General features: G+C 45.8%; 1 protein-coding gene across 3 annotated transcripts in view; it reads right to left on the bottom strand.

The window, feature by feature from the left end:
• The window catches only part of LOC308462376 (uncharacterized protein), a 52849-nt gene extending 41962 nt beyond the window's left edge, over positions 1-10887 (bottom strand). For all 3 annotated transcript variants that reach the window (XR_013979096.1, XR_013979097.1, XM_080980064.1), the window contains exon 1: positions 10750-10887. Coding sequence is in view for 1 of the 3 variants with exons in the window: in XM_080980064.1 (XP_080836190.1) it covers positions 10750-10793 (44 nt within the window). In the remaining 2 variants the exon portion in view is untranslated. The remainder of the gene's footprint in view (positions 1-10749) is intronic.
• Positions 10888-14077: the final 3190 nt, after the last annotated feature.

The raw sequence follows: 14077 nt of genomic DNA, 5'->3' as shown, positions 1-14077 counted from the left end.
ATATTAGACTAGATACTAGATGCCTCTTGGAGTCCTTTACAAATCTACAATTTTATGATTCTACGATTCTATGATTCCTAAACGTGTTTAATTCGAAGTAAATCTCGTGGGTTTCAGCATCCCAGTGGGGCACAGTCCAGCTGAAGCAAAGCGTCTGTTGAAGTCCTAGGAAAGTCAGCAAGAGAGTCAGATCTTTCCCATTCACATCAGGGCAACATACAAGGGTTTCGCTTGGACTTCTAGATCGGACTTCTAGATCTAAGAAAGTGAGCTGACAACAATCGAACCTGGAAGTCAAGCCAACGTCGTCTCTTCTTTAAGTGCACATGAGCACTTTTGCTTGGGAAGCTTTCCAGAAGTGCTAGCAGAATTTTGTTCCATTTAAATGCAACCAAAAAATATATTCCTGTGGACAAGCATCCCTGGAACTGACTGAGTATGGGAAGCATCGGAGTGCTGTCCTTATGGGGCTCTTCACACCATGCGCTTGACTATGGGGTCATCCCCACCCACTTGCCCACCTGCCATTGGTGCCCCGGCAAGGCCAGGAGTTCCATCCCACCTTAATTCGAAGTTCCTCGGTTAAAGATAATTTAGCCTTTATTGAACTTAACTGGGAAACCCGTTTTAAAGTATCCAAGGTTCAAGTTAACTGGAATGCCGGTCCAGCTGCTAGAGAACTGACCAAATGTCTAAAAGAGGCGCATAGTTGGCTTCGCGTGGTTGTTCAGGTCAGCAATTGCCTCGGCCATCAAATTAGGATACAAAACGTTAATCGGTTTCACTGCAGATATTTAAAAAAGGAATTTTAGCAGGGCTTTCCACTCGAGGGATTCCCTGTGGAAATGTCTTTGTCGCTGGTAATTTAGGCTACATTCTCCCGCACCTTTGCCTAGGAAGAAGTCCCATTGGCTTCTGTGCCTACTTTTGAGCAGGCATGTTGCACCAGAAGCGGTTTAGTCATGCTGGCTATATGACCTGGAAAGCTGTGAACAAACGCCAGCTCCCTGGGCCTGAAAGCGAGATGAGCGCCGCGCCCCATAGTCGCCTTTGACTGGACTTGACCGTCCAGGGGTCCTTTACCTTTACCTTTTTACAGGAGTGAGCTTCTACCGTACAATCCTATACGTGTGTATTCAGAAGTAAGCAGCATCGAGTTCAGTACTTATTTCCCTCTAAAGTTGACGCAGGGCTTGCATTGAGTTTCATACCCTTTGGAGGATTGCCAGAGCCCCAGATGGGACATATTTCGCAGAGCAGAGCCAATCCTTCAGATTAAGTATAGAATCGTAGAAGCTGGAAAGGACCCTGAGGATCATCTATGCCAACTCCGTGCAATGCAGGACTATGCAGCTGTCCCACAGGGGGATCAAACATGCGACATTGGTATTATCAACACCATGCTCTAACCAACTGAGCTATTCGGTAAATGAGCTCCTTGTTTCATTTCAGTGTCTTTTATTTTATTGATAAGAATGGGCTTCTGACGGTGCACCTTAGACGTAGAACACCTTAGAAACTCAAACAAAGGCATCAGTGTTCGAGTCTAAAGTTATTCTATGTTTTTAAAATTCTTCCAACATACGTGTGTCAGACGCTCCTTATCAGAAGCGTCAACTTGAATAAAATATTGTGGGGGGGGGGGTCCACGTAAGCCCCGCCCCTAATAATTGTTCGCATGACGCAGTGCACACACACAATTGGAATGGGAATGCCCATCAACTTGGAGTGTGTGTATCCCCCTTAAATATTTTTTTGTGGGGCCGAAGCCCCCGAAGCCTCTAGGAGTTGGCTCCTATGGTCCTAACCACAAACCGATCACTTCATTCATGGGATGTTCCTTCCTTAAAACACTCTTTATGGCAGGAGACTCCTGGTTCATTATGTGCCTAGTACACATTTCAGACCAATGGTTCCAACCACGGGTGACAATTTGAATAAAACACGGGGGGGGGGGGCAGGTAAGCCCCGCCCCACATATACAGTCACGTGGCATGGCGCGCGCGCGCGCGCGCGCGCGCACACACACACACTATCTGAATGGGAATTCCTCTCAGCTTTTTGGAAATATTTTATTGAGGGCCGAAGGGACCTCGGTCCCTAGGAGTTGGTTCTTATGGTTCCAAACAATGCAGCCAAGGTCCTAGGTTCAAAACCTGGCATCTCCAGTTGAAAATTTTCTCAGGTTTGGGACCTGGAAGAGCAGCTCCGGGCCAAAGAAAAACTGTACCGAGCAGCTGTAAGAAAAGGATGGTTTCTCCTTCCCATACAGTCTGCTGTCCAAGCGTCGTTGCGCCACCTCATAGTCCCTTCGATTGGGGCTTCCCAGAACAGCTTCCTCGCTGGATCGTGCAGGAAAGATAATTTAGCTGTGCATATTCGTTTTTAAGATGTGCTGTTTTATTGAAAATTAGTTTACCCACAACGTAGCTTTGAGATGCGCTTTCCTTTTTAAATAATAATAATAATAATAATAATAATTTTTATTTATTAGATTTATATACCGCCTTTCATCATAAGATCTCAGATCTGATTTTTGATTAAATGGTTTATACACCCCCCACCAAAATAAAGAAAGAGAAATAAACAAATAAATAAGTGGAAAGAAAGCAGGCGTTAATTTGGGAGGCTATGTAGGAAAATCGGAATCCGAGAACCCAACTCTCAGTTTGTGGGGAGGACGAGGATCCAGGGAGCCTCCGATTTCTTTCCATTTAGGAACATCGAGCAAAAGATAAAGAGGAAGCAACCGGAAGCGGTTAGTAAAAGAGCTGCCATCAGCTCCCTTTGGAGTCAAGGCCTCTCATCTGGCACTGACATGAACCGGGAAGGTGGCGAGGAAGCAGGACAGGCATCCTGAAAATACAGGCACCTTCTCAAAAGCCTGAAATCAGCGATAGCGTTTGCACCTGCAAACCGCAACCCGTTCAAGCCAACGGCGAACCTCCCATTGTTTTCAATGGCTGCGGAAGGCCACCCCTCACCCCACCCCGAGGTCGCCGTGGTTCTTGTCTTGCCAGTCCTCAACTTCTTTCCACCTTCTTCTTCATAAACAGCGATCATAATGATTATTAAGGAGCGGTGTGGGCCTCTTAGCTTTCACTTAGCTGCTGGCACTTGACTGGCAAAGCGGGAGGGGGGGGTCCTTTCTACCAGCACAGCCAAGGAAGTGGCTCCGAAGACGGTGCCTCGCGGGATGGCCCAGAAGCAGGCAGGGCCTTGAAGAGACTACGGTCTCTTGCTTGTCCCAAATGGAAAGCTGTGGCAAGAGGAGTCTGTCACGCGCGTCTTAAATCTGATCGCTACAGTCGTGCAATATTACTTGGCGCTTAGGAGAACAGCTGGGGGCAGGCTAGAGCCCTGCAGTGGGAGTGTTTGGCATGGGTAAGACACACACACACCCGCAGCGCCCGTCCTTCTCAGTGCCTCGGTTAGAAAAGATCTCAGGTACAGTAGTCGGATCCTCCCACTTCAGTCTGAGCAACATCGTCCCATCGACTCCGTTATGAGAGATATCTCTTTCCGTCTGACGTGTCACCCCCGTTTTCGCTATTATCATGGTCATAATTATTTAAGATAGCAAAAAGTGACCTGGTGACAGCAGCATTTTTCCTTTCTCTCTCTCTCTTTCTTTCTTTCTTTCTTTCTTTCTTTCTTTCTTTCTTTCTCCCACCCATCCCCCTTCCCTCTTTCCCATATAAAGCCTTGCAGTATCGCCTCTAGGCTGAATGAGTTTGTGAAGCACCATTTGGCAGACATATCATATCCATTCAAGGAATCCTGCCCTTTCTGGCGTCATCTTCGCTACACCAAGCTCTGAGAGTTACCCAGCGCACATCTTGACGCACTGGCGAGTGTGCGCACTCCCATTTTCCCTCTCCCCATCTCTCACGCACACTCAGCCAGCAAAACCCTCCTAAACATATTCCTTTCCACCCTTGATTTCAGCCGAACTTCTTTGCTAAAGGAAATCTCTGTAGGCTCAAGGTGCAAAAGGGAAAGAACAACTCTGGTGGTTAGAGCGTGGTGCTGATGACGCCAAGGTCGCAGGCTCGAACTCCTTATGGAACAGCTGCATATTGTTGCATTTTGCAAGGGGGTTGGGCTAGATGACCCTCAGGGTCTCTTCCAGCTCCATGATTCTATTATTCTAACATCGCATCCTGGTGGAGGACGACCTACTAGTTCTGCAGATGGCTTTTCGGCCACAAAGGCGATCATTTCCCACACACCCCAGTCCTTCCTCACCCCTTGCAAACTTCCTTTCAGTCGCAGTATTCAAGGACAACGCGTTATTACAAACCAAGTTAGCATTTTGCCCCAAACCATTTCCCCGTGTTGTACTTTCCCTTGATTAAATGCCTGTTAACCCTAAGAGGCTAGCAGAACAATCAACATACTTTCCCAATCACCATTTGGGGAGACGGGAGGTATTCCTGGCTGTGGATTACACAGCTTGTTTTGCTTTGGTCCTGGTTTGGGGTAGCGGTGGAGAAAGCAATTAAGTTATATTTTCCAAGGGAATGCATAAAAAGACTCATGGCTACAGCCTCGTGTTTTAAATAAATAAATAAGGATTGGGAGGGGGCACAAAATCTTCAGTGTTTGCCTGACGGTTCTTCCTCTCTCTCTCTCTCTCTCTCTCTCTCTCTCTCCCCCCCCTCCACCTTCCCCTCTCCCGGGCACGTTATTCTGTATCTTTCAGCGTGTCCGGCTCTCATGATTGCAAATAGGCCTGTTTTCAAATGGAAATAAGACTTCCAAACTGATTATGTGTATTGAATCGGAGTCGCTCGCTAGAGCCTCTTGTTTAAAATGTATTGAAAAAAGGATGATGGCTACAGACCTCTGGAACTAGCGCGGAGAGGTCGATTTATTTTGCAACTTTTGGCCACTGGAGAATATTTCAGCAAGATAATTACGGCAGCCTGGGAGGGGGGCGGCGCCTTGGAAACACAAACACTCTCCCGTCTCGCCTTTCCTTCATCTCCATCTCTACCCCGCGCGCACCTGCCATTTCCAGCTCCTAACCTCAAGTAACAGGCAATGTGTGTTGACTACCACACCCCAAAACTGCCTCTCAAATATTGAGCAGGAGGAAGATAAACCGTGGTGCTGCTAGGGGCTGACCAGTGGCATCCTTACTTCCCTGCCCATACAACTTATCATCTATAAATGGAAGAGGGTAAGAAAAGAGGAAATAAAGTGGGGATAGGGTAGAGCAGGATAAACCTCAAGGAAGATTTGAGTCTGCAGGAGAGGGGGCGTCATCCTCAAACTCTTGGGAATCTTCCGAGAGCTTCATCCACATTTATCTCAGGCTTGCAAGGCCATTACTATTCTCCCCCTCCCCCCATTGTAAATGTCCGGGGATGAGGCTAAAATAATGTCACGCGCATGGACCTGCTTTCCTGTCCAGACAGTTTATTATGAAAGTACCAAAAGGCTCCGAAACGCAAGAGATTCTCCCCCACAAACTGCAGATCAGCGCCTTTGGAATTCCAAGCAGCGAAAACTTCTCCAGTCATTTAAAGCACGCGATTTCCCGCTGGGAACAACAGCTTACTCATCACAAAACTACAATTCCCAACAACCTTAGCAAACTACAGTTCCCGGGATTCTTTTGCGGAAGTCATGTGCTTTAAATGTGTGGTGTGTACCTAGGTGGCTGGCGTGGTCTGGCCTGTGAGGATTCGCGGACGCCAACACTCCCTTGCGCGTTGCCAACCGTCTCCCCAGTCAGACTGGTCAGCAATCCTAGGAATCAACTCCTAGGGGCCTATGTCCCTTCGGGCCCCCAATAAACTATTGGAGGGTCCCCCCCCCAAAGTTGATGGGCATTGCCATTGAAACGGTGTGCATGCGCCGCATCCTGTGATCAATTATGTGGGCCGCGGCTTATCTGCCCCCCCAAATAATATTTTATTCAAGTTGGCACCCCCGTCAGCAATGCTCCCCAGAAAGTGTCCCCGGAGCCCTTGCAGGGAACTTGCGGCGGCCTCCTGGCAACTTCAGAAAGCAGCTGGTATCTCTCCAAGCGCGGGGAGCTTGGAAAATGAGTTTTGAATGGCAAGGGGTGAGAAATGTAACCGTTTGGTAGGACTTAAGACGGACATATGCCCGCTCCTGCCTTCCCCTCCTGCTTTTGTCCATCCTGCCTTCTTCCTTTATCTTGTCCACACTCCTCCTCCTCCTCCTCCCCGCTAGAACTCTGGTCCAGCTTTCTCTCAGCTTCTGATTGGTCGGTGCCACTCGTGCGCTTCAGAATGGACAAGTGTGTAGCGGCGCGGTTAGGATGCATAAATGATCCATCGCCCACACTATGAATATTAATGAATACTTTTACCAGAGGGATCTGTGTGAGAGAGAGTGAGTGAGAGGGAGGGAGGGAGGAGGGGGTTGGGGTTCTTTCCTCCAAACGATGACCCTTTCAAGCGCAGAATGACGAGGAGCGATGAAAATATTTGGAATCTGCAGGAAGCAGTTCATGTCCATATAGTGACAAAATATTTTTACATGTCACACATCTATAGCTGGGTGCGTCAAATTCAATTAGACGGCGGTAATTATGCATACCCGTGGTATACCTGATTAAAATATGCATATAAGGTACATAAGGTACTCCCACTTAATTTATTCAAGGGTGGTTGTGTAATGAAATTATCTTCCAGGGTTCAGATTCACTTTCAGGGTTGTACAACCTGCGGAAATACTATAATAAACGGGTATACTATTACATTCTCAGATCAATTAAGACAAACCAGGGTAGGTAAGGGTTAGTGGCTAACGTGTAAAGAGTAGTTCCATAGACATCAATGGAATTACATAAGTGGAAGTGGTCCTTTTACGCCCAGACCAACGATGCAGTTAAACCTAAATAGTAGAATTCAAATCTAGGATTTCGGCTTAAATGCTTTATATTAAGATAATTCACAAGGTTATCCTACGCGTACATAAAGCTAAATCCACTGTATTTAATTAAGCTTATTGTGCATAGAAGTGCAGTTACAAGCTACCACCCTTTTATATTTTCCTGGGAATAAGCACCATTGAAAACAGTGGGACTTACTTCCGACATAAACCTGCATTCTTAAATGCACCGCCCCAATCCTAACTAAAGCAAGATATTTCTGTTTATAGGGGCTGTAGTAGGGGTTGATTATAAGCATATTCTGGGTTTGATTACTTTTTCTTAAACTAAGATATCGCGGTGATGGTATATGGTTTGCCACTAGTTAGCATCACTTGAAGAGACCTGTACCTAAGCGCATGCGCACCTTTAAGCCTTACAGCCCATTCAACGTTGACCCAAATTCCTTGGGTGTAAGGACATTTGAAAGGATGCAGTCTCCTGCACACTGGGCTGCCAGGAAGTACCACTAAACAGGTAGATTTATGCATGGAATCAGACGACAGAGCTGCAATCCTACTTGCTTAGAAATCTGTAGGAAAACGTCGTTGATTTAGAAGGGGCAGAATGAAGCCCTCACCTTCTAAATTATTTTGGCGGGGCGGGCGTCAAATATTTTTCTCGACATGGGTTGTCAACCGGAGTGAAGGAAGTGAGCTGTAGTACCATCTGTTATTTGCCCCTAACTGAAACCCTGAACATGCTGTGACCATATTTACTCTCTAATAAGTGGAAATATTACTAGAAAATCCCCCTTTTTTGTTAACAGGATAGACACTATTCTTTCTTATAATTAGTAGAAGCTGTGTAGCCGAAGGACCAAAAGTTCTCACCCGAACATGGAATTAGTAGTTTGTTTTTTTGTTAAGACTTTGTTCTGGGTGCTTATAATCTTGTTTTTTAACAATTCAAACCTATGAAGTAAGACCCACTGAATTCAATAGAGTTTAATTCCAGGTAGTATTGTAGCCTTAGAAGCGTGCTTCTTTACATGTTTGTAGTTGGGAAGGGGGAAAGAGCGAAAGTTTATAATAAAGTTACGATGGACTATTCCAAAGCTAATACCACTTAAAAACCTACAGCTGCATAGCTTCCCTTCATATGAGGAAGCTTGTTGTTTTACACGGTTTGAAATCGAAACAAGATATTCTATCCAGGCGAGGTTCCGACTTCTTATTCACCACTGGAACTTCGACAGAGTTTAACACATTTTGGGCGCCATGCAGACAAAATTAATCCAAGTCTTACTGACTTTAGTGGGCGAGTGAAACCCACTTGGCCCACGTAGAACCCACGGAATTCGGCCCCCAAGTCGGTGTGCATAAGATTGAAGTCTCCAGATCGCTTGGCAAATGGTTAAACTAGCCCTTTGCTTTATCGCCCGTCCAAAATTCATATTTATAACTATATTACATAAATATCGGTATAATATGGGAAGGCAGACAGGAAAACTTTCTTTCGATTTCAGTGATACCTCTGCATTTAAGCTGCACCTGAGTAGTCCTTCCCAAAACACGCCAGTCATCGCAACAAGAAATTGACCAATATGGTTCCAAAGTTCCAAACCCTTTTCTTAAAGCTGGGAGAAAGATGGAGGGACAGAGAGAGAGAGATCTGTCTGAAACTCTATGCACCCGAAGCGCTTACGGCGGAAATGCTAGGCGCTTCTGGTACTAGTTTGAAAATTCCATGAAATGAGTAACTCTGATTATTCTGAACAGCTTTCTGTTTCGACCGAAGTACTGTGAAACTACCAGACTCTACCCGAAAGTCGAATTAGGGCCTTATTTTACTATGATGAGGGTTATGCTTTCAAAGGTGCGGAAGGTTTCGACGTCTTTTCGCTTGGCTTTCTTTACCCCAAACCACTTCAGAAATTCTGCAGTCATTCATTCAGCTTGAGAAATGCAACTAAATTTCCTTAAAATCAGTTTCACGTCTTTCCTAGAGACTGGTGGCCTAAGCTGCTATGGAGTGGGCGGGTGAGAAGTTTTCTCATCCACTAGTAACCTCGAAATCAACATACAGAAACAGTAAACGAAGAACTGTTGGAAACCAGATCCACGCAGCTGCATTTGGTCCGCGTTGAAGATACCATCGGGGCAATGTTGACTACTTTTGAGGTTGCCAAACTACACATACTTACTAAGGAATCGCACTGAAGCCAGAGGACCTTCCCTCTCGGGTAACAAGTTTTGGATCCACCTACAGATTTCAGTGCAAATCCAAAGAAAATAATCCTATCCGCGTCTACCGAGAAGGAATTCCCATCGAGTTCAGTGTCCTTTACTGCCAGGAAAGTAGGTACAGGATTGCTGCCTGATTGTGGCTGGATCGTGCCCAAGTATTGCAAAATTGCCCATCCACTTGTAAGGGAAACGGATCTCAGCACTAATAGTGAACTCCATATCCACCCACCCCCATGGGAAAATAATTTTTCATCATCCTCATTCAGGAAAAAAAAAACTAAAAACAGGCGACCGACAGAGAAAGCTACAAAAGCGGCTTGGGTTGTTTAACTTGAGTTGTTGGGTGGGGAGTGGGTTAGGAGTTGTCCCTGTCTCTTTAACCATTCTTATACTCGCAACAGTACTGCCCCATTCAAAGGGAAAGGCCAAAAATAAGGATGGGGGTGTCTTCTAGCTAACAAACAAAAGCAGAAATCCGATCCAAAGCTCGGATTAGGAAGAGTCTTGGAGTAAGCCGGTTAGCAGGTCGCTAACAATCACAGAAGGTCTCAGACCTCAGTTACTCCTCTGAGGTGTTACAGCCCCACCATCCCAGCCACCGTCCCCCCGCGACGCCTCCCAGCTTCCACAGGTCCCATCAAGGTGTCCGTACTTCTGAATCCTTTCATTATGGTTTCAAAGACACGTCTTCACACAAAGAAGGGTGACCCTCCGACATCCCGACTCAGCAAAATTCTGGGCTAGCCTAGAGAGCTCGAAACGTTTACAGTCAGAAGAAAATTATCCAAATGGAAAGACCTTCCTGGTGACGTTACCAAAGGGAAACCAAGCGGCCTCACAAAGCGTTAGATCTCAAGAAAACGACGGATCTGAGCCCTCCCCCCGAGATAGCGACAGCAAAAGAGAGCAGCTCGTTTGACCACGGGGAGAGCCAAGTGAACAAATTTTAAACCTAGCTAGCACCCCGAAAGCGGAAACATGGAAAGGACCCACATAACTCCTTAGAAACAGGCCTCACAGACATCATGAAACTTACTTCCCAGATAAAAGTGTCGACAATCAGGAAAGTCTGGTTGGAGGAAGGGATCCAACTAAAACCATGACTTCTGGTGTGTGTGTGTGTGTGTGTGTGTGTGTGTGCTAAGGTAGAAAATGTAGCTCATTGCACCTTAGGCTGATGAAGCCAAATTTCCTTCCATTAGGATTAGGTCCCTTCAGGCGCGCCCAGAAACGGCAGACACCGTCCTTTCTAGAAAATAATTATCTCTTTAACAAGCCTTCCAAGCAAAGCTGATAGACAGACAAACGTTTCCCGGCTGCAAAAAAAATCCGAAGCATACACACCTAGCTGTTTTCTTCCAGCACAAATGCTATGTTAGCTTGACACTCAGCGCCCTAAAGGAACGTGGAAAGAAGCCCCCTCTCATCTGCCAAATTCGCCTCCAAATAAGTATACCTATCCGAGACACACTTACGAGGAAGTCAGTCCCACTGAAAGCTTTCCTCGTGGTTAAGTGCGTCGAAGATCGGGGTCCCAGCATCGACTGATCAAGCCCCCTGCCTTCTTTATCTCCTCCTGGCCACCGCTTCCGAGAAGAGGAGGAATGGACATAAAACGTTCGAGAGAGAAAGAGAGAGAGTTGACCTTACCTGATCTCTTCTGTGCCTGTGGTGGGGAAACAAACGTAAGCCATTTCGCGTTAATCACCAAATTGCCATAGACGAGAGTATTTCTACTTTCCAGAACCGTTTGATAGCACAGACATCATATTTCCATTTACTGTGACCTCCCCTCTTCCCCCCACGCCCCCCCCCCCCCAGTCATCAGCAGACCAACTGGGCAGATAAGAAAGATGCTGTCAACTTTGCTCCAACTAGTTTACCATACAAGGATTGATCATCTTCACGAGCCACTCAGTGTTTACCTCCAAGTCCTCTTTTGTCCAAGCAGCCCTCAGCGACTCGACAAGAGCTGGTTCTCCAGCTAGGCCCTTGTGTACCTGCTGGCCTGACTGATCATATATATATATATATCTATATCTACAGACAGATGCTTTCTCTGGGGCTTTGCTTCATTTTCCAGCTGCATTTCCATGCAACATTTGTGCCTTCATAAGAACTGATATTGTGGCAGGATTCCTAGACCATACTCAGGGGGTGGGGGAAGGGAACTGGCCATCTTTTCCAATGGGCGAGTTGGGTGACATTTTCTCCCTTTAACAAGCAATCCGTGGGAACCTCAAAACCTGGTTCTGAGACCAAAGAAGACCTTGGGAGAGAGAAGGTGGCTTGATATTGATCCTCAAATATGAAGAAGCTCTGAGCCATTATATGCAATTCCTCCCCTTTTATCTATGGGGTGTTTATGGTCCAATGGTGCAAACAGTGGCTAGAGTGGGACAAGGGGATAGAATAATATATTCTAACCCCTTGTCCTACTCTAGCTACATTTTGCACCATTTGATTAAACATCCCATAGATATAAGGCGAGGGAATGCTCTCTCCAGTATCCGCATAACATAGTCCAGGCGAAGAGATGGGAACAAAATGGTCAGCCTCCATTAGATCCCATTACCCGTTGTGCTTGTTGTGGTTGTTGATAAAGTCTACAGGCCTCTCATCATTTTTTTCATGTGGACAAGGATAGAACTTCCATGCACACCAAAAGCTCGTTTTTCTCCTCCATCGTTCCACTTTTAATCACTTTCCTTTCCTTTTCTACTTCCAGTCACTTAGCACAACAGGCAACACCAATCTTACAAGGCCAGGGTGATTCCCCACCCCCACCCCTGGTGTAATACAAATTTGCCCATTTTAGCCTATGGACGCAGTATTAAGCACACTCGTTTTAAAAACGAATTTCCCTGAAATCAAGGATGGTCCACTTCCAAATCAAACGCAGCTGGAACTTCGCCTTAAACGAAATTATGCTTATTGCAGGGCTAGTCCAAATTCTCAAAATATGTTTGGAGGGAAATTTCGATTAAAAAATATTTTTAAAATAAACCAACAAACGAAACCATAATGGCTTGCATCAGTTCAAACAGAAGTATGGGGGGGGGGAGTCTTTTTCTATGATTAAACCTCAATGCTATTACGTCATTTCTTTAAAAAAAGAAAAAGCGAGAGAAAGAACTATAATTTTGCTAGAGCCGTTTTGTTTGCATTTCTGCTGACTGATATGTAAATACAGTTTGAATTGTGTTTGCTTGGACTCTAGAGGTCTATAAAGAGACGAATTCACCTTTTCTGTGGAACAAGCAAACAGACTTTAAACTAAGCCGACATCAGACAAAGTGGAAGCCAGTTTATTTAATCGAAACTAAATCTAGTCGCAGTAAGATAAGTCAGTGTACATAATCATCCATTACAGTCATTACTCCCACCACCAAATATGTGTTTATTAGCTCGTCCAGATAAACTCTATCCATTTATTTTCCCGAGGCTCTTCGGGACAAACACGTTTCCATGTTTTTTCTTCTAAGGCCTAACTTCAGGGCTGCGGAGGTGGGGGCGAGATGGGGGGGCGAGACAAGAGACTACTAAAGTACCTTCAGGAATGCTGTTTTATAACCGCCTCCCTTCCCCTGTCAGTCTCAGTCAACAATTCATTTACTTCAGGAAAGAAAAAAGGAGAGAGAAAAAACAACTATAAAATTTGGAGATCCCTTAACACAGTTAAAGAGAGTTGTGAATTGTGGACACGTTATTTAAATAAGTTTTTGTTTTGTTTTTTAATTCCAAGAGCTGAACTCTACTGGATGTGTCTCCAAACCGAGAGATTTATTATTGGCGAGCTTCTCGCTGCTGATTTCCCTTTGCCAAGACCCTCAGCGCAGTTATTTGAAGCTTTTTCATTTAGGAAGGGGAAAAAAAGAATCACAAAAAAGACACACTGGCGTTTGAAATGACAGCCTCGAGTACTCCGTTTTGGGCTCTGCGGATGCTAATTTTAGCGCAGAGGTATAAAAGGCGACTGGGGGTGGGGGATAGAGAGAGAGAGAGAGACCTGATTTAGAAGGGGGGGGGGGAGGAACAGCTGGAAATGTTTCTACCGCACTTGACCAAAGTCTCTCACTTTCTCGCTCTCCCTCTGTAAACAAGAGGTCTACATTTTACATATTGCACCGAATATTTAATATCTCTCTGCTGACACATGTGACGAAGAGTTGGAGACGCATATAGGTGCACCTATCGTTATATCAAGAACCGAGCCTCGATCCCAGCCCCCAGCCCCACCCTACCCTCGCCACCAGCCCTAGAGGGGAGTGGATTCTCTGCTTCGGCTGTTTAGCCGTTTCGTTTGCGCGGTGGTTGAAGCCCTTTCTGCCTGCACAATTCTCATCCCATCATTCCCTTTTCTCTGTCTCTGGGTTCCTGCGCCCTTCACCCTTGCAGATATAAATATATTGGATATATCAAGCCAAGGTAGGGTTACGTATCCGGCCAGGGCTCCTGAGCAGAGAATGATTAAACTCTTTTGCTGATCATTATCCAGAGATGCCCGTAGACCGACTGATCAGCCGAGAGCTTCACGTGGGCTCTGCCTCGCAGGGTGCTTTGGGTTTTGGTTTGTTTCTCCCCTGCCTACAACTCTCTGATGTCCGATCGGCAGAAAGCCGCTTTACTTGGATGTAAAGCCTTTTCGTTTTGCTCTCCCGCCCCCTCCCTGGAAGCTCCTTTTCTGAGCGCCGCCTGTTTCTTGGCTCGTGACGTCGTGACTTCTTCTACCGGCTTAAAACAACGGGAAAGTTATACAACTATTCTCAGTTAACAGCCATCGACAAATCTACCTGGCCTGAATATTGTGCCCTCTCCCAATATGTCGAACAAATGTTGAAAATCGGAAAGGGAGGGCAATATATATATATATGCATATACGTATAGACACACACATATATATCTCAGACCTTCCCAATACACTTTGTGTGTGCGCGCGCGCTTCAAGGTTAATTCAATTTACACGATACACCTCGTG

This window comes from Podarcis pityusensis (genome assembly GCF_964106645.2).
Source record: "Podarcis pityusensis genome assembly, chromosome: 1".
NCBI lineage: Eukaryota > Metazoa > Chordata > Lepidosauria > Squamata > Lacertidae > Podarcis > Podarcis pityusensis.
The sequence above is the reverse complement of the archived record's forward strand: the minus strand, read 5'-3'. Positions and strand labels throughout refer to the sequence as shown.